The following is a 20,169-nucleotide window of genomic DNA, read 5'->3' as shown; positions in this document are numbered from 1 at the left end:
GGGCATGCACACTCTTTGTTATCCTCTTATTATTGCAATTTTTCACCTTGTTCTTCCTATTTTTTGGAAGAAAGGGAATCAAATAACTAAGTATTGTCTTTTGTACATGTGAGCAAATAGTTGCTATTCATTTTCTTATCTCTACTAAGAGGGGCACTGAGTAGTTGACTCTTGTGTAGGTCATTGTGAATTTTCACCTTGTCTTTTGTCATGGATGATATCATATAATGGGACAATTTTTCATTTATAAAGAACTTTTAATGTTACTATGGACTCAACAAACCTAGCAAAACATTGACACTCAAACATTCATTCAACTACGGAAACGTGCCAAAAAAGAGCTCAATAGTTCTTACTCCACCTACTGTCTGATTAAGGATTTTTGTATTGAAGTTCTGTTGGGATGGCAAGGGAACTCGAAGCCTCTCCACATTCAACTCCATAGACACAAATAAAGTTGTGTCTTATTTCCATTCTACTAGTGGGAGACTTCAAGGTTGACTATTGGCAGGACTCTAACCCATCAAACTCTAGAGAATTTATATGTACTTTTTACAATGACTTAGTGTAATCATCTACAAACAATTCTCATTTCTATGAGCAAGATGACCTTGAAGGCAAGATGCTTGTCAAGCGTTTTGGAATTTCAAATAGCAACACTTGGGTAATGTAACATTGAGTGTGTGTGTGTGTGTGTGTGTGTGTGAGAGAGAGAGAGAGAGAGAGAGAGAGGCGAAGAAGAAGAAGAAGAAGAGGATTGTAGTGCCACACAAACTATCCCAAGAGACTTCACAGAAATCAAAAGAGTCCATTTATAGTGGATACAGACAAGGATCCCGTCAAACATAAGCACTTGCGTGATAGACAGGTTATTGCCTCTTCAAATTTCACTCTTTGTCTCTCACTCACACACTCACCCATAATAAGAGAGAGAGAGAGAGAGAGAGAGAGAGAGAGAGAGAGAGAGAGAGAGAGGAGAAGAAAAAGAGAATTTAACGTCATAGGAAACTATCCCAAGAGACCTTAAAGATCTATCAGACGAGCAGAGTGTAACTCAAGACCTGTTATGAGAATGAGAGAGAGAGAGAGAGAGAGAGAGAGAGAGAGAGAGAGAGAGAGAACCCAATCACAAAAAAAACCCACTCAGAACAGATTTGAAATACAACTGTCTTAAGCATAAAAAAAACACACATGATTGTAATTTAGAGTTTTGATGTGTGTCAGTGATTGTGTGTGTGTGTGTGAGAGAGAGAGAGAGAGAGAGAGAGAGATTTTTTAGATCACACACAAAATAGGGGTGGTCAAAGGGAAGGAAAGTTCTCACTTCACTTGAGTCTCATTTGCTGTGTGCATGTTGTGGTCTTTGAAGGAGCCCAGCAAAGTTCGGCTGCTACTGGTACGCACGTGCGAAATCAGCCTCTGTGAGGCAGGGGACGGAAGCCTTGAATCCGAACCTGAGGGCTGTAGCTTCGGATCCGAGCCCGGGGAAGGCGAGCCCCGCCTCTTGCTTGCCGAAGCTGGCGACCCGTCCAGTTTCTTTGCAGGGCTGGGGCTGGACGATTGCCGCGCCTTAGCTTTGGTGGATTGGGTGGACTGCATGTACCCAGGCATGGAAGAGGGAGGAGGGTCTGCTTGGTCACAGCTTGTTGGCTTTGGGGATTGCTCTTTTTTGGTTTGGTCACCGAGCCTTGTGCTTTGGTCTCTTTTAAGAGCAGCCTTACCTGCTGAAGAGCCCTTCTCATAAGAATTTCTAGCTTCACTAACCTTAGAATGCACACTTCCTGCATCAAGGGCCTTCTCCCCCTTTGTATTACTCACCTTAAGCCTACCATTACCCAATTCATACCCTTTTTCAACCTTAGAAACACACCCTATATTTGAATCATCTTTGCTTCTCCTGATGTTTGCAGGACCCTTGAAAGCCTCCAAAGATCCCTTCAGAGCTTCTGCCACAATCCTGTCTTTGTCGATCATGGCTCCGCAATCCTTGAAGCTCGATGTCGTAGAGAGAGATGGCATGCCTCTGCACGCAACCGGCGACTTTTGGGAGGACAGAGAAGAGAGAGTGGGCAAAGAGAGCCGAAGCCGGTAAGGCGAGCTCAAGAGGGGTTGTGATGCATCGAAAGCAAGAGCCGCCGACCGACTGCTCGGAGAGGAGGCGGAGTTGGTAATGTGTTGGGGCCCGAAAGAGTTGAGCTTAGAGAGGGAGGGTAGCAGAGGGGAAGGGGTGGTTTTACTAGGGGAAAGGATGCTTTCTAAGTTGTTGAGCATGGTACTGTCAGGGATGGACAAGCTCCTCTTTTTGACAAAAGGGGAGCTTTTGGGAGGAGAGGGCGCTCCTTTGGTGATGGAGTTGTTATTGATGAGAAGAAGGTTTGAATCCATCACATTCATGACACTAACATGCTCTCGAGCAAGCCCGGGAAAGGAGCTCTCCCAAGGACGAGCCGCCATCCATCGCTCGAGCCATCGCCATCCCCAGTGGTTCTTGTCCCCTTTGCAATCTATCACAAATGAACTCTGCTTTGGAGCACATCTCCTGAGCTGAACAAAAGGACAAACAAGGTATGGTGAAAATAAGACAATTTTATGGATTTTTCCAATTTCATATCAAATTTTTTTGAAGGATTTGCTAGTTTTTACACTAAAATTTGTAAAAGTTTGCCGGTTTTCTTCAAGGCCATCTTCAAAATCTAGCCGGGGATTTCAAAATTCCGGCCGTCGAAACATGTACTAAACGCTGGGTTTTAATGAGCATTAATTGCCAAGCACTAGGAAAAAAGGACCATTTCCTAGATTATGCATTTGTGATGTGAGGCTTCAACAGCTCATGAATAATGACAGAGATGTTACATTGTATGAATTATGGCCTGCATTAATAAATATTTCAGCCTTCCCTTTTACTCCAATTGCACCCCATCATTAGACCACTTTTATTGAAGGTTATTAAATGCTGTTCATGTGCTCCCATTTAAGAGGCCTAAAGTTTTCTTGTACATTGAATAGCAGCTTAAATGATCATCAATAAGAAATGGACAAAAAATTATATTTTAATAAAATCCAGTACTACCCAGGTAAGATGTTGAAATTTGAGAGTGAGAGCAGCAAGATGAGTGAGTTTGACCTTGCCAGGTTCTGAGTTCAAACCCCACCTCAATCTCCATGCACTACAACTAAAGAAGGTTTAATTACCTGCTCTGAGAAGGCGTATGCAAGAGCTCTCTCGCGCTTCATGGCAGCTACCTGCCGGTATTGGGCCTTGGCTTGAAGCTGTTGAGGTGTAGCTGGGCTGTTATCCCACTCTTCCTGTTCAGAACATGTAATAATTTTGACCCATTTATCCTTGAAGAAAGAAGCCATAGTTTCAAACATTAATAAAAGGAGGGAAATTCCATATTTAAAGATGAGAGAGAGAGAGAGAGAGAGAGAGAGAGAGAGAGAGGCTACCATATACAATCAAAACCTAGGTACAAAAAGTCATCTTAGGTTCAAACAACTACTATGATATGGAGCTTGATACTTCAATGTGAGCCTAGAGAAACTTGGAAATTAAGATAAGCCAGTTCCATGACATAATCTGTTATGGCCAAGTGAGATTTTTCCTTCGAATGTGCTTGCTAGGCATTTTGGGTAGCCAATTGGATAGAATGACACTCGCACTGAAAAAAAATGAGTTGGGTTATGCAAAGCTTGAATGTCAAATTACACTAGTGAAAATTATCTACTTGGCCATTGCAAGTTTGCCTGCGAATTGTTGAAAGTATCTTAATGGCTTACGTTCAGTTCTATTTGCCATTGTTGCATTGGCCTTGTCAATGGTCATTGTCTCACTTCTCTTATGTCAGCTATTTTGTCTCATTTGTCGTGAACCCATGCGAAGGTAAGAGGAAGAAAAACGATAAAAAATTACAAGAATATAGTCATTAGCCAGTTTGTCCCTCCACAACATCGCATGCTTCCCTTTCTTCACTTTGAGTACCCATTTCTTTTAATGACATCTCCTGAGATTCTTACTTATTTATTTTTTGAAATGTGTACCACATACCTTACTAGCTCAAATGTCCTTAAAATTACATCAAAGTACATACCTCCATATGATTCAATGGGGTCTGAATTCACTAACTAGAGGGGCTGAAACATTTGCATCAAAGACCATGTGGCTAGGGACCATGTTCCACAGGGTATAACTACCCCCTTGTCTTGACATTCAAGCTCATTTCACATGGTCATGACTTTGATTAGCAGGAGTTTTTTTATGTGAAGTGCATCTCCTACCTTTAGTGCTTGAGTTTAACATACTAAACCTTGATCATTCCGTAGCTCCTAAGACATAGCACCTTCAAAAACCTCCTCTTTGTTAAAGTGGTGCATGGACAGTCTATGAGTGTCAACAAAACCCCACAAACACACAAGCACCTTACTTTGCAAAGACTCAATCAGATGATGCCTTAAACCATACTTGTCTCAAACAAAATACAAAAGGGGGTTCCTCTTTAGAATAACCAATGTGCTACTGGGAGGCCCTTGAACTTAGAAAGGGCCAACCCATGAGCTACGAGCCTCCAAAAGTAGTGCGACCCGCTTTGAGAAATTCTTGAGAGGTCCCAATGGAGGGGGGGTATTTCAATTGCAAATAGAAAAAACCTCTTTACTGGCAATAAGAGGTCAAAATACATGGCCCATACTACTTTCTCCTTTGTAGCAGGCAAAGGGTTTTACCCTACATGTGCATCCCTAGTGTAGAGTGATTGAGATGTTTCTTTCTTTTGGCCAATTCAAGGTCTGAAGGGCGAGTGAACACGCGAAACAAGTTTCTTATGTGTACATTGTGTGAGCATAAGGGGTAGAGAGGAGGGAAGAAATCATTTGTAATGTATTGAGTGAACAAATTGTTATGTCTATAAACACACTTTGATACTTGACTTAGAAGCACTACTTGAAAAAGACTATTTTCTCAATCTTGAATTGTAAGATCAAACCATTTAGGTCCCCACCATTGCCAAATGCTAAAGTGAAAGGTGGTGGTGTAGGAGATGAAAAGAGTTTCACTATTTTTGCCCACACTTGTCCACTTTGCTCTCTGTTTTTCATGATAGATACTTATGTTCATGCAAGTATGACAAGCTTTTCAGTAACCAAAGAGATTGTATCATATAAAAAATAATGTACTCCATGAGTACTAAGCTTACCCTAGTGGAGACCTCTCACATGGCCGATATCATTGCACTTTTCATCGAAAATAAAACCATATAACTACAAAGTAACCTCACTATCGCACAAAGTGAAGCAATTGATAGATAGGGATTTGGAATTTGGAGGACTTTCCAATTAAATTAGTCCAAAATCCAATCCTCTAAATGTGAGGTCTACCATCGCCCCACCCACAAAACAACTATAAGCATGAAACAGACTCTATCGAGAAAAATCAAAGTTTCAAAGTTCTAGTACGGACAAAACATGAACCATTGGGGGAGAAGCAACATTCAAACATAGAGCTAGGTTAAATAAATGATATGTTATTCGCAAAACGTTTTCACATGAATAATAGACATATTATACATTGCCTTATATTATTCAATCAAATTATTCGATGACAGGTCAGCTTCTTTTAAATCTTCGTATATTTACTTCCATGTTGATCAATATAAAAATACCATAAAAGTAAAAGCTTTTGCCCCCTAGTACAACTCACCTCCGTGCACTAGCTCTCTCTCTCTCTCTCTCTCTCTCTCTCTCTCACACACACACACACACACCCATTGATACATATATAACCATACATAATTCATTTCTCTCCTAGAGGAGTTTTTGAAAATTTGAGCTAGGCTTTCCTATTTTACACTAACTCCCAAAATCTAGAGACAATTTTAACTTTTCCTCTTGTTGTCAATAGGCATATGAGAATATTAAGGTAATATGATTGTAAGAAGACACATACTTATCCGCGAGAGAGAGAGAGAGAGAGAGAGAGAGAGAGAGAGAAAAAGAGAGAAATATGACAATTGTTTTGCTATTTCTTTACAGAGGGGTATTGAGTAGTTGCTCACGCACACTTTCTCATCCTTTTAGAGGAGATTCACGCGGTTGGGGTAGAACCCCCGCCACCCGTCATCAATTTTCTCTTATGCTGGTAATTGCAACGTGCACAAAAAACTCTTGTTAAGCAAGGCGGGGGTAGAAGATGGCTTAGGCTCATTCTATTGTTTTCGACAGAGTTGAAAGTGAAAGGCAACTTTTGTTTATGCAAGCAGGCGGGAGTAGAACCTTGCGTACGCGAATGCGTCCTTATATGTTATGTATGTCACTGTGACTTTTCTCGTTGTCCACGGGATAAGTGATGGCTTCCAAAACATCTTAGAGGGTCTCCACACGGTGGGTTTCATAACCCACACTCTCCATAAAAAGGTATAAAGAGAGAATAAAGGAGGAGAGGATGCGTTCCACAAACTTTTGCAAATATGCAAAAGTTTGCATAGTTTGGAAAAGAATAGACATTTGTAGAGTTTCAATTAGAAACTTAACTATCCTTACCTACTTATAAGCTGCGCGAGAAAGCACAATTTAATTTTTTTGGTCAGTTAACAAACTCACTGAGCGAAAGCCCTGTTATTTCGAAGTAGCTCAAACATGACAAGAAAGAGTACTCCATTTGAGGACTTTCTACTATTTAGACATGTCTGAATCCATCTTTAAGTCTTTTAAGTCAAAAAGTTCCAAACTCATTTGTCTCACTTCCTTACACCTTGTACAAAAAGATAGAGAAGGCCACCAATTGCAAAAGGAAGAAGTCAAGGTACCAAAAGCTTTGGCTTCAGGTCAAGCTTGAACCCTCAGGAAGGTCACCTAAAATTCACGTGGGTTCAACAAAGAGCTATTTTTAGCTCTCAAAATTAGCAAATTTCTTTTACGATATCAGGGTATTATTTCAAAACTTTATTAAAAACACATTCATATAACAAGAAAAGGGTGTGTTATAATCTCAAAAAATTCAAACGCAAGGGATTTTCAAAAAACCCCTAGTCCCCCTGAAGGAACTTGATGTAAGAGTTTTGCTTATAGTAAATGTGCCAAGCTTGACCTTAAATATGTTCTCTCTCTCTTCCTTCCGTCAAGGTCCAGAGTCGAGAGGCATGGGACCTTGGTTGTTCATCTAGTAGCAATTACAAACAGTAATTTTTGCCTAATGTCGTTAGATGCGAGATAAGTCAACGCACATAATACGCATGGTAATGATTGACAGTCATTGTGCGACACCTCAGCATGCGAAAAGTCGTTGCATGTACTTGTGCTACAAGATTACACGTGCTTGTCGTCAGAGTGCAGTGCTTGGCCCCCCTCCCCTAGACCTGGATGACCGGAAAGGTCCTTTCCCTCAATAAAAATTCCTCACACCATGGGTCCGAGCTCCTCGCCGATCGCCATGGGGTCGCACTTTTTAGGAGAAAGGTCAGTAAAAAAGACCTTTCTCTACACCTTCCATCTTCATGAGAAGCATTTTCCAAATTTGAAGCAACTTCAGTTTTCTAACTAGACCTAGGACATCGACACAAAAATTTTCATTTCTTTCTCCCAATTGGTTAGTCCATTTTGCCCTTGAGGAATGCGTCCTGAGCTGAAGAGTCGTGAAAAAGATCTTTTACATCTCTTGGAATTGTTAGTTCTCTGTTCTCTCTCATACATGCATAGGCATACAAAACATTGAACTTGAATAATCAACAGGCAATAAGGATGCTAGTGTGAAGTGACTGACCGTGGGAAGGGGGGCTTGTTTGCGCTGCTGCAGCTGACGTTGCACGGCCTGGCCTTCTTCGGACATCCGTACGCGGCGGGCGCGCACGCGTGCTTGCACGCGCACGAGGGCGTGCACACACCGCAACGTCGCTGCCGCCTGCTTTCGCACCAGCCGCCCCCTCGCCAGCGCCTGCAGCCGCACCAGCCCCTTCAACGCCCGAAGCGCCCGCCTCGCCTGCACCAAATATTTAAAATTTTGCATTTTCAATAAACCTTAGTTAAAGCGAGACCGAACCAAGGTTTGCTTTAAGGTTTTATATAGGATTATTTGCAGTACCAGATAACCCCGGAAAGCCGTTTGGATGACCCTGGCCGCCCAGTCAAGCTGGGCAGGAACGCAATGTGAACCCACAGCCACAGCACCCTTGCTAGCCAGCTCAAGCTCATGCTTCAGCTGATCATCATGTGTAAAATTCTTTACAATAAAGCCCTCCTCTTCATCATCCAAAGAGTCCAGAGCACTACTAGGCTTTGCAGCACGGTCAAGATAATCACTCCACTGCTGAGATTTTGATTTCACATTGTGGGCGTTGTCGACAACGTCCGCCGTCAATTTAGCTTGCTTATGGGCCTCCTCCTCCTTCACAATGTATGCTTCTTCTTCTGCTGCTGTTTTCCTGCTTGTTGCCTTCCCTTCTCCACCTCCTCCTTTCAGATGTTGCACATGAGCTTTCACTGTTTCCGCGTCCCAATTGCGCGAAGCCGACCTGCCGAGGCTCCATCGGGTTTTTTCTTTTGCTGTATAACCCTTTCTCTGCATAGTCATCCACATCTCCTCATCATTGTGTGTTCAAATTTACACCAGCACAAAGGTGTACAACTTTCAATACACACACACACACACACATACTAGACACACCATTCAACACGCATGTGTGCATACATAGTGCTAAAGGTGTCATCAACAGCAGCAATAGTAGCTAGTACAGCAATTGTGTATAAAATTGTAAATGTATGTGCTTGCGTGTGGAAAAAAGAGTGTGTGTGTGTGTGTGTGTGTTTGTTTGTGTGTGAGAGAGAGAGAGAAATGAAATGAAATGTATGTGCTTGCGTGTGGAAAAAAGAGTGTGTGTCTGTGTGAGAGAGAGAGAGAGAGCGTGTGTGTGTGTGTGTGTGTGTGTATTTTACAAGAAGGTTAGCCTCACGCCAAAAGGACGCGCAACTTAGGTCTCATCAGAGAAAGCTACATTGCATTGCATAAGCTACAGTGCTTCCTAACAGAAACATATCGCATCCAAACAGACTCAAGTGGAGAAGCACTATTTAGCATGTTTTCATAAGAATTTTCCCCATGTGGCATTCAATCACACAAAAATAGTTAGAAGGTCTAATCAAGGGTTAAAAAAAGCCGTTCATGTGAGGAGAATGCACTGCCTGATGAAGCCGATTGGCAAGCAGTATTCTCTCTCTCTCTCTCTCTCTCTCTCTGAGGTAAGGTGCATTTCACACAAACACAATGCACTTCAAGCAGGCAGTACCGAATGTGAGTGGCGGCGCAGCGCTTACCTGCTGCTGCTCCTTGCTTTCCGACGGTAGCGTGAGAGGGTCAGAGGAATATATGGCATCCCCTGTAGCCCCCTTGTCCTTGGATGAAGACTTGAGTCCTTTGAGAAGAGCTTTAAACAATTTGGCTGATTTGCCCATAATCTCTTCCTACCAGCTCTGCTAATCTACCTTAGCCTAATCCATTGTGTGCTTCCCCTGATCTGCCTGCCACATTCAATCTGATGAAATTAGATTAAAACATGGACTAAGGTTGAACAAGTGGGTGAACCTTAATAGACAAATTAATATCAAATACCAGATTAAAGCAGGGACTAAGGTTCCAAATGGGTGGAACCTTAATCAACAAATTCCAGCCTTCTGTTCTTGCACATAGGAAATCCTAGCATGTGCGTAAGCTACATTTGATTGGGATAAGAAAAACATTTACTAAGGTCCAAAACGCTTCATCTACAAATTCACTTGCTTATTAATATATACCATGCATTCCAAATTTCAATTAACTTTCCAAGATTTGATTCCCTAGCGAAACTGACAAAGCCAATAAATAGCATTAAATCACAAAGATAAGGCAAGAAGTAAATAATAAGCCTTTCATTTTGTTAGAAAAATAAAATAAAATAAAGCCTGGGGTTTTATTACTCGGCCATTGGCCAAGATCCTAACTTCGCCAGTTACAATTCTAGAGGGGAAGAATTACCAAGAACATGTCTTATTTCTAAATACCTCCGGTTTTCTTCGGAGTTACAAATATTGAGGTCCTCGTGAATGTGAAAAACTGGACAAAATCTGAGGTGTTTTGTTGTGATTAAATTAAATAAATAAATGGAGCGTTATATAGCGACCTTGAAGTAAGCGTGGCCGTGTTGGGATCCCCACGCACAAGAGCTATGGAGTATGGACGGATGAAGGATCCATTCTCTCTCTGCACAAATGAAAGAGAGAGAGAGAGAAGGAGAGAGAGTTGCGTGACGCGCCTCTGTGTGTGGAGGAGGGAGAGAGCGACCTATCTCTGCCTGAAGTATGAGCTTAAAGCGTTAAATGGGGAGCTCGAGTAGCTGGCGCAATGAAGAGAGAGAGAGAGAGAGAGATGAATCGTGTGATTCTACCTTCTCTTTGATGGAACGACGAGCAGCAGCACGCAGCTGGCGATGGGGAAAGGCGTTGCGGTGCCGTGAAAATGAAGGGATTAGGGTAACTTTGAGAGAGAGAGAGAGAGAGTAGCTAGCCTGATCAGAGCTCAGAAGCCTATTTTGCTGCACTCGATCTGCAGGCTGCAGATATTGTTTTAGTAAGGAACGGCAGCTAGCAGCTAAAACAGAAAGGACTTCGCGACTTGTGAGTTGTGACGTGTGTATAGTGTGTGTGTGTGTGTGTGTGTGTGAGAGAGAGAGAGAGAGACGCAGAGCTAGAGAGAATTGTAAATAATAATTTTGTAATGTGTATGCGTGTGCTGTGAGGGTAGGGGGCCAAAAGCGGCCGAACTTCCAGCCCCTGATGAGGAGGCTGAGGTGGCGGATTGCAGAGGGGAATGTAGCTGGAAAGTGGATAAAGCGCTCGCTTTTGGCCATTGGCCCCCCACTTCTGCTCCTGCTTCTCGGTTCGCTTCCTCTCTCTCTCTCTCTCTCCCCCCTCGCTTCTCTCTCTGTGTCTCTCTTCTCTCTCTCTGTCTTCTCTCTCTTCTCATGGCTGGCTGCCCGCTGGCCTGCTATGGGGTGTGATGAGTTCATGTGAGGGGGCGAAGGGGGCCTCCCCCCCTGCTCACCCTTTCGGCCTCGGGCCTGCAGACAAGGCATTCAATGCCTCCAATTTCCAAAAAAGTCTCTCCCTGTGTGTAAGGCCTCCATTTCCCCGTATCCCTTGGCCTTCCTCGCCCGCCTCTGTGGTCCTCCACGTCAACCTTTTGTCCACGTGAACGCATCTCATTTGCTCACTCTCACCAGCTCAGCAGCTGTGCTCAATCCCCACCGTTCTCATCACCACCTTGCCTGCCTCCATGGCACCTCCACATCAGCGTTTCTAACTCCTACCAGCTCAGCGGCTTTGATCTCCTCCTGCAGGCCTTGCGCCACGTCAGCTCCGCTCACTTTCACTACCCATCATCGTCCCCACCTTTTGCCACGTGGGTAGCCTAATTACTCGCCACGTTTCACCCTTTCAGCACTTTCTCATTTGCTTTCTTGGGCATGCCCCACTGGCCCCTTCCCCAACATTGGCAGAATCATTTCCTCAAACGCAGCTTTTGATCTGCGGCTCTGGCAGTGCTCTTTGCTTTAGCCTCACTCATCCCAACGGCAGAACTTTTTTTTTTCCCCATTTTTTCACGATAAGATGGTGAACATTCTCCCCTCTGCATCTTGCCTCCAGCTTTTCTCACACCCAAAGCAAAAGCTCACTACTTTTGAATGCTAATTATTCACACTCACCCATACTATTATATCTAGAGTGCTTCGTTAGCTATGTTCCATCGAACTGAGATCGAAGAAAATATTGGAAAGTGAGAGAGAGAGAGAGAGAGAGAGAGAAGAGAGAGATTTCATAAAAGAGTGTTAGATTTTTTTGCCTGAGAGTGTTTCGAATACCGATCGTCGTGGTTTAGTGGTGTACCTCCGCATAAATTGGTTACCGATTGTAGTGCTTCGGAGGGGTACCTCGCCAAAAACCACAAGGAGTGTTAAGAGTTTTGTCAAGCTCAATGTTCATGATCGTACAAGATGTCAATGTTATTAATTGTTTGTTGTTTCATTTTTATGTTTTAAAAAAAAGAAAACATGCAAATCTCCTTGCATGGAGGAGTTTGCACAATCCTCCCCAATTTTTATAATACGAGGGAACGTGCCATTTCCACGACAACGTGCAATTTTCAGTGTGTTCATTAACTGCATTCTCAATATCAGAAATCAAAAAATGATAATGCTTACTCACCGCGATTGAATGTCTGTCGGCAATGGACTTCCTTGCATCAACGATGATGGGCATCTCCTGCACTTAACCCGTTGTAAGAGACGACATCCCAGGGAGGATACCCTTAATGAAGATTTTGTGCTATTGTGAGAACACCACAATTTGTATATATATCGATCAAACCACCACCAAGCATGAAATCGTACTCCCAACAGACATTGACTAGCAATCATATCGTAAATTCTAATATCCATGGCTGTGTACGTGATTGCATCTGTTGACCTGCATGCCTTCCAGATTCCTATGTAGACGTAGTTGATTGCGTCTGGATAGAGACCCTTCCTGCGATCTTGTGGTGGCGTTCCGCACAACACGCTTGCATAAGGTCAATAGCCTTCAAGGTGCAAGCATATGTGAATGCATTTGTAGAAACGCCTTCCGTTTGCATCTGCTTCATGTTGTGTGTATTATGGGGAAAGTGCATTCCAATGCTTTGCATCCACTGAAAATATCGTAGAGCTTTCTGGCCCTGCTCTTGTTGCACACATCCCACAATCAGTGCATTCAAAGAGGCGACATTCCTGGCAAGAAACTCCTCAAGGAGTTTTTGTGCTTTGTCAAGCACACCACATCTGGCATACATATCGCCCAAGGCATTGCCAAGCACCACGTGACTAACAATATCAGTCTCAGTTGTTGTGTCCATAAGAGCATCTTGCGTAGAGCTACATGCCTTCGAGATGCACGCATAGGTGATTGCATCTGAAGAGAGGTGCAATTGGAAAGAGGCCCTCGCGTCGCATCAACTGAAAACAACCTAGAGCTTTCTGGCCTGTTCTCGTTTGCGCACATACCTGTTTCTGAATAGCTTGTGACTGACGAGCACTCTCATCATAAATTCTCTCACCCATGTCAACATATTACGAAGTCTTTCAAGATGCTAGCATAGGTGCTTGCTTCCATAGATGATTGCATTGGAGAAAAGCCTTCTGCTTGCATATGCTTAGAATAGCCTTGACAAGCTTCCTTGCCGACATCCTGCATCGATTCGACGTGATTACCCATCTTGTGGTTTTTCTGTGAAGGTACCAAGAAAGAAGAAAGGAAGCTGATCCCCTTTTTTGCACTGAAAGGCTGTAATTCTGACGATTTCTCAGTTTGCGATGAGAAAGACGCCAGAGGGCCGAAATTGTAGTTTAGAGCATGAATAGCTCAATAGCTGCACGTCTTGACAAGGCGACTGATGAAGGTCATAAAAAAAGCAAGCAAGCACTTGCCGTTGGATGGTCAATGCCATTCCAGATATGAAGCTCCTCAACCACATTTTGTGCTTCCTCAAGCGTACCACATTTGACATACATATCGACCTAGACAATACTGCCAAGCACGACATCTTTCTTTAATAGCCTCCGACTCACAATATGCTTCTGAGTTTTTGTGTCCATATGAGCATCTTGTGTAGAGCCACATGCCTTCAAGGTACGTGCAAAGGTAATTGAATATGGAGAGAGACCCTCACTTTGCATACTTATCGACCAAGACAGTGCCGAGCACGACATCTTTTCTCAACAGCCGAAGCGCGTAGAAGGGCTACTCAAGGGGAGATGAAAATCGGCGTAGCTTTTCGCAGGAGGTCGTGATTCGTTTTTTTTAGCGCTATAAAGTGCTGTTTTTACAGTAGCTTTGATGCGCTGCAGCCACGTGGGCTGCTGAGGGGCCAAGGATGAGAAAATTGACACTTCGCTAACGAAGTAAGGATGACGCAGTATTTGTGATGTTTGAGTACTTCAGGGACTGGATCACCCAGCGAGGATAACACACAAGCTCTTTTGCAACTTCCACTTCGTCGAGAACATGATTTGGTTGGAAGCCAGGATCGGTACAAGGCAACTCATCAGGCCCGTTGTTGTCATCTTCAAGAACATTCTCCTCCTCCAAAACAACAAACGCATCACCGGTTGGAGTTTGAGAAGGACGTAAATGGCGGAAGGTTGAAATAGAGACGGTGTCGGAAGGTCCAGGGGGAGTCATAAAGACCGTCGCATGGTCTGGTACATCAGGAACCATAGAAACATGAGGAGAGTCCCCCTGTAAAGGTAGATCGAGAGCCCTCTCTAATACTAAAGACTTCTCGAAGATTACATCACGCTATGCTCACTCTTCTGGGGCGTCGGATCGTAAAGACGATATGACGCGGAAACAAAATTGTATCCCACATGAATCAACTTGGGGGATTTCGCATCAAACTTTGATCTATCCTTCTTTGGGAGATTGATGGTTTCTGGCCCAAGTAGGCCTCACAGGGAGTCGATGAGGAACTACGGAAGTAGGAGCGCGGTTCCGCCCAAAGTAGGCCTCACAGAGAGTCGAATGGGGAACTACGGAAGTCGGAGCGTGGTTAAGAATACGAACTGAAGTAGCTACAGCTTCTGCCCCAGGAAGCGTGGCAGATCTCTATGCATGGTTTGTCCCATTTCCACAACAATTAGGTTCCTCTGCTCAACCTCCCCATTTTCCGACGGAGTGCCAACATTGGAAAGCTCGCGGAAGATCCCAAACACCGCACAATAATGAACAAACTGTTGCGATGTAGATTGTGAGCCGTGATCGGAATGGACGGCCTTCACATGATGTCTTGATTCTTTTTCTACGTGTGCCTTCCAACAAATGGATGTGGAAATCGCTTCTGACTCATGAGTAAGAAAGTATACCCATAGAAACCTGTTGTAGTTGTCGAGGATGAGCATAAAATACTTGAGGCCTTTAGTGAGTCCACGGACATAGGACCGCACATATCCGTATGTGCCAACTCCAACGTTGAGTTGCTCTCCTGAAAACTGCCTTCGAGAAAGCCTCCCTATACTGCTTCTCTCGGATGCGTGGAACGTATTGTCCGCAAGCCCTCCACCAATTGCTGAGTGAAGGCACGCCTAAAAGCATCTGCATGTAGATGTCCATAGCAAGAGTTCCATATAGATCACCTACGTCGCTGGTGATTATCTGAGAGGGCATGTAGCTTGTACAAGCCACCCGAAGACAAGCCCCCTCTGAATTCCTATCCTGTCTCCTTGTCCCGGATTGATACGGTATCTTCGTCAACCAGCCAATTTCACCTATAGGTTTTAACTTTTATTCTGCTTCGGGTCTTTTGACGACGCTGTTTTTTTAGAGCTTCAGGGCTTTTGACGGCGCTGTAAAGCTCTAAACTAAACCACGTTTTTAGCTTTTGAGGGGCCAGAGCCACGTGGGCTGTTGAGGGGCCAAGGAGCGGAAACTGGACACTACGCTAACGAAGTAAAAAGGGGAGGGATTTTGGACCTCCACGCAATAGCCTCTCCTTCCTTCAAGTCCGATGACGCGAGAGAGAGTGAGAGAGAGGGAGGTGCCGTCGCTGAAAGCGCACCTTCGTACTAGCTTTTCAAATGGCCTATGAAGGTTCCTTGGGGCAATGAATATTTAGGGCAAGACTCTTTTGTAATTTGTTGCCTAGGTTTGTGCTTGGCTTTATAAGATGAGTTTCGGGGATATCTTGCTTTGCACTACCCCCTGCATTTCATGACCAATGCTTGGCTTTATAAGATGAGTTTCGGGGATATCTCGCTTTGCACTACCCCTTGAATACAACTTTGAATGGGACGCTTGGAGATGGCTCGGGAGTATCCTCTTTTGGAAACCACATTCTAAAGGCATTTACCATGCATTAATGCACGAGGCTAATTGGTGTAGCCCCCTCAACAAATTATGGAAGAGGCACTGGACGAAAAAACGGTGGGAGGGAGTCATGGAGAACATCTGGAAGCCAAGGTGGCCTCAGTATATGAAGATATTTTTGTGGAAAGTGATGTGGAGTGCTCTACCGACGGACGTAAAGATTCAAGAAAGAGGAATCGGGTCCGATCGTTGCCCGGGGTGCATAATAGCTAGTGAAGACCTAGCCCACCTTTTCATGGGATGCGAGGCAATCAGTGGCATGGCTGGGAAAATATGCAAGTGGATTCAAAGGACATGGCAAATTAAGTTCTTCAAGACTGATCTGTTCTTTGGTAGTAATAGGTTGGGAAGTCCTGCTCTTCTTGTCTGCACTCAAATAATTAGGTACTACTTCTTTCACCAGATCTGGCAAGGAAGGAACCGCCGCGTGTTTGAGGGGGATCTGACTGTGGCAAGCTTTTGTGAAATTATACAAGAGAGCAGAGTGACAATCCACATGATCGGAGGCAAACAAACATCAGAGGACTGGTCTAGAACAATACATGTCATGATGACATCTTGTAATAAGTAAAGCCTAGGAGTAGTTGTGGTTTCTATGTCAAGCAGAAAACTTTAATCCTTTGACCCTCAAGGCTCGGTTTGAGCTCGACGTTGATGTATATTTCTGATGTTTAATACTATCCACTCACAATTGTGAGTTTTACAAAAAAAAAAGATGAGTTTCGGGGAATTACCAAATTATCTGTGAAATTTGAGGTAGATCCCAAAATATCCCTAAAATTTAGAAATTCCAAAAATACCCTTCTACCAATTTTTGTATGGATTTATCCATTTTTGCATAATTTATTCGCATTCATATTAAAGATGTAACTTTAAGTGTCTTGAACAAAAGTTTTCTTCAATGACGTCAAAAATAGTGTCTACAAATAATAAACTATTTCATCCGAGAGCAAAGTGCCATCTAAAACCCTAGTCCTATCATCTTCTATTGACCTTCCGTTCATGGGTTTATGAGGTTCGCAAGAGGTTTTTTTATTTTATTTCATAGAGAGAGTAGAACTTGAAATTACAACTCACACACCTGACCTTGTGAGGTGGAGCATCCCAGCCGGATAAGGTTGGCCAACCCATCATATGGACTAGTGGGGAACAGCCCCTATGGGCTTCATGTCACACGAGCTCTCAAGGAGGTTGACCTTAGACTCAAGAGGCTCTTGCTCTATCAACTGAGCTAGCACTCGTTGACTGGCAAGAGGTATGCCAATTTTGATATGGTTCAAAGTTATTCTTCATGTTTTACATGCATGCTTTTGCACATTGCTTATGTGCAAATTTAAGCCATTTTTGGGTTTGATTTGGTATAGATGTTCTTATGGTCATGTCACTTGATGTTCTTAAAAGCATATACTTGTTTATGAGATCTTTTATGTGTTGAGAGCTCTTAAATGCCAATTTTGATATGGTTCAACATCATCTATGATTATGATGATGCCACATATGCACTCATAACGGCCAACTTTTGACAATTTATTCATTAGATTCTATGGTTGTTTGATATCAAACCTCAGATGCTATGTCATATTATTGCAAATTGATGGCAAGTTTTCTCCTTATTTTCTCTCTTGATGTGGTATATGGATGTTGTATCACATCTTAAGCACCATTCGACCTTAATGTTATTTTGAAATTTATTGATGTTCTAAGGCGATTTGATGTATTTATGTCAGATTTGAGCAAATTTTTTGATACTTGATGCAACTTACGCTTCCTTGATAGTTTTTGCTTCGAAGTGCATGTTTGCAGCCCGTTTGCGGCAACCTTTATCTATTGAGGTAGGAGCTCAGTTCATTCTATTTGCAAATTTGATAGAGTTGTCAATTTTGTATCCTACCATTTCAGATGCCTCTCAAGGTTGCTAGAGGCACATTTGAGTTAAAGTGGGGGTTTGAATTACTTGCTACACTTTGGCACCTATTTATGCATGCATTATCTGATGTTTTAGTAGTGCCACGATCTCTCTCTACGACGTTGTATAAGTACGTCCATTATGAATACAATGGCGTGTGCATGTTTGTTTTGGAGCCATATTCATGTTTATAAGATGCTTAGTACGAACACATGCGTGGCTCTAATATATATGTTTTGCAACCTTTGTGAGGTCCATGGTAAGGTTTTTAGAAGCCAAGTGTGGGGACCTTTGATAAAAACACAAAAACGGCTTGTTCGCGAGCCGTTAACACATGTGAGCTTGCAAATAGCTTACATGTAGATTTCATGGGTTTAGATATGTAGTTGTTTGCAAGCTCACATGCGCAAACGACTCACGAAAAAGTCATTTCTGAAGTCTGCTGCGTTTTTGTGTCCCAAAAATGCTATGGACTTAAAAAATGGCATGTATACGAGTCGTTCGCACATGTGAGCTTGCAAATAGCTTGCATGTACCTTCCATGGGTTTAGGTATGTAGTCGTTTGCAAGCTCACATTGCATACAGCCTATTAGATTTTAGGTATGTAGTTGTTTCTGAAGTCTACTGCGTTTTTGTATCCCAAGGATCGGGAACAACTAGAGAATTTGAGGTAGTTTACACTAGCTAGGGCATGCCTAGAGCTAAACAAGAGGCAAAGAGGTTTTGCTCACTACATGCATTGTCATGTAGATGTGGATGTGCAGATTTATCGCACCCATATATATAGACATTGATCAATAAAGACGAGATTATAACGCGGTGGTCTTGATCTTTGTGCACCTACCGAGGTGTGTGGGGATCAAGCATGGCTAGAGAATGTGAGGTAGTTTATAGTGTGATTTATGGTTTCTTGATTGCTACCGGGGGGGGGGAGAGAGAGAGAGAGAGATGAGAGAGATGAGAGAAGAATAAATTTATGTTTAATTTAGGGTTCAGGGTATTCAAAGTCATATGAGTAGTGACGATGATGTGGGGCCATTTGACCAAGACGCCTATCTCGCAACAAGGATATTATGTCCTTGTAATCAATGCAAACATGTCATGAGACAAACAAGGCACGTTTCTTTGTAGCATGTTTGTGAGTTTGGAGAGTTCGACCCATCTATTATAGATCGAGTTGTTGCCAATTACAACTCGTCGGACTCTGATGCTGGCCGATCCTGCAACCTAATAGACATGTTTGCAAGCGCTTTACTCAAGCATCATACATGAGGGCACAAAAACTCCTCTTGTTTCTTGCACACAACCATCCCACTAACCATGGAGCTATTGTGCCTTCTAAGAAGCATTGAAGTTGTTCAGGTGTTTGTGTCCAAAATTTTGGAAATATGAGATAAGTTCCTGGCATATTCCACATCACTTTATATGGAGTATCATAAAAAATTAATGTGTTGCTAGCATGTAGATCCTCAAACATCTCCCAAACCGAAGTCAAATTTTTATGATAAACTCTTTTATATCCAATCATGATATTTGGATTTTGATAATGCTTATTGCTCATAAACATCTGGAACTTTGAACAATGCCTAGGAAAGCACATCTCAAGTGTATGTTGAGCTTTGGTTAGGTTATAACAACTCCATATCCAAGGTTCAAAATAATCAAAACAAAAGTCCAAGGAAGCTTTAGCATCACGGCGCACCACATGATAAACTTCATCTTTGTCAAGCACAATTCGCATGTGTTCGGCCCATGATGGAACAATATGTAAACCCTCTATATCTAAGATAAGAACCCTCCGTTGTTGCTTCAAGGTAAGTAGTAACTGAGTAAGGGGTGGTTGATGGCTTCGCTGAGGCCCCATAAAAGATTGAATAGAAGAATTTTCTCTTTCAAATGAATTATCCCAATCTAAAAACAACATATTTCTTTCTTTTGGCTCTGAAAAGAAACACAAAACATTTAGTTGCTATTCATTTTTAAACCTTAAAACAAAATTGATGGTTTTAGCAGTCAACATTTGATCACTATAGACATCCAAAAGAATCTTAAATTGATATCACAATACTAAAAAACCATGTGATTATAAAAGTAGGGCAATTTGTCAATACATAAGTAAACTTTAAAGCTCTCGAAGTCAATTGATACAATTGGTCTAAAAACCAATGGTTCAATATCAAGAAAAGCTCAAACACAGAGAATAATCTTTGTGTGAATTGTTTTTAGATCGCAAAGACATAAAATTTTGCAAAGTAACCCCTGGCTATTCTTAGAGGTTTCTTCTTTCATCTGAATGAAATGGTCCAAATTCCCTATGAAATACTCCTTCAAAGAATAATCTGGATGAAATCTG

General features: G+C 42.7%; 1 protein-coding gene across 5 annotated transcripts; it reads right to left on the bottom strand.

Annotated features, from left to right (window-relative positions):
• Positions 1-1,151: 1,151 nt before the first annotated feature.
• On the bottom strand, positions 1,152-10,635 carry LOC147418153 (uncharacterized). Of its 5 annotated transcripts, none has more exons than XM_086507538.1 (6): positions 10,140-10,635; positions 9,298-9,515; positions 8,069-8,545; positions 7,751-7,966; positions 3,193-3,306; positions 1,152-2,544 (listed from the first exon to the last, which is right to left on the bottom strand). In XM_086507538.1, exons 2-6 carry the CDS (start codon positions 9,433-9,435, stop codon positions 1,321-1,323), a joined length of 2,169 nt encoding a protein of 722 aa, XP_086363664.1. In that variant the 5' UTR covers positions 9,436-9,515; positions 10,140-10,635; the 3' UTR covers positions 1,152-1,320. The 5 variants fall into 5 exon arrangements, with proteins under 5 accessions (XP_086363664.1, XP_086363662.1, XP_086363665.1 ...); XM_086507536.1 differs by having other exon boundaries at positions 9,298-9,501; XM_086507539.1 differs by having other exon boundaries at positions 9,298-9,497.
• Positions 10,636-20,169: the final 9,534 nt, after the last annotated feature.

The sequence above is a fragment of the Adiantum capillus-veneris genome, chromosome 30, assembly GCF_014529385.1.
Source record: "Adiantum capillus-veneris isolate H3 chromosome 30, ASM1452938v2, whole genome shotgun sequence".
Lineage (NCBI taxonomy): Eukaryota > Viridiplantae > Streptophyta > Polypodiopsida > Polypodiales > Pteridaceae > Adiantum > Adiantum capillus-veneris.
This window is presented reverse-complemented; position numbering and strand designations above follow the sequence as displayed.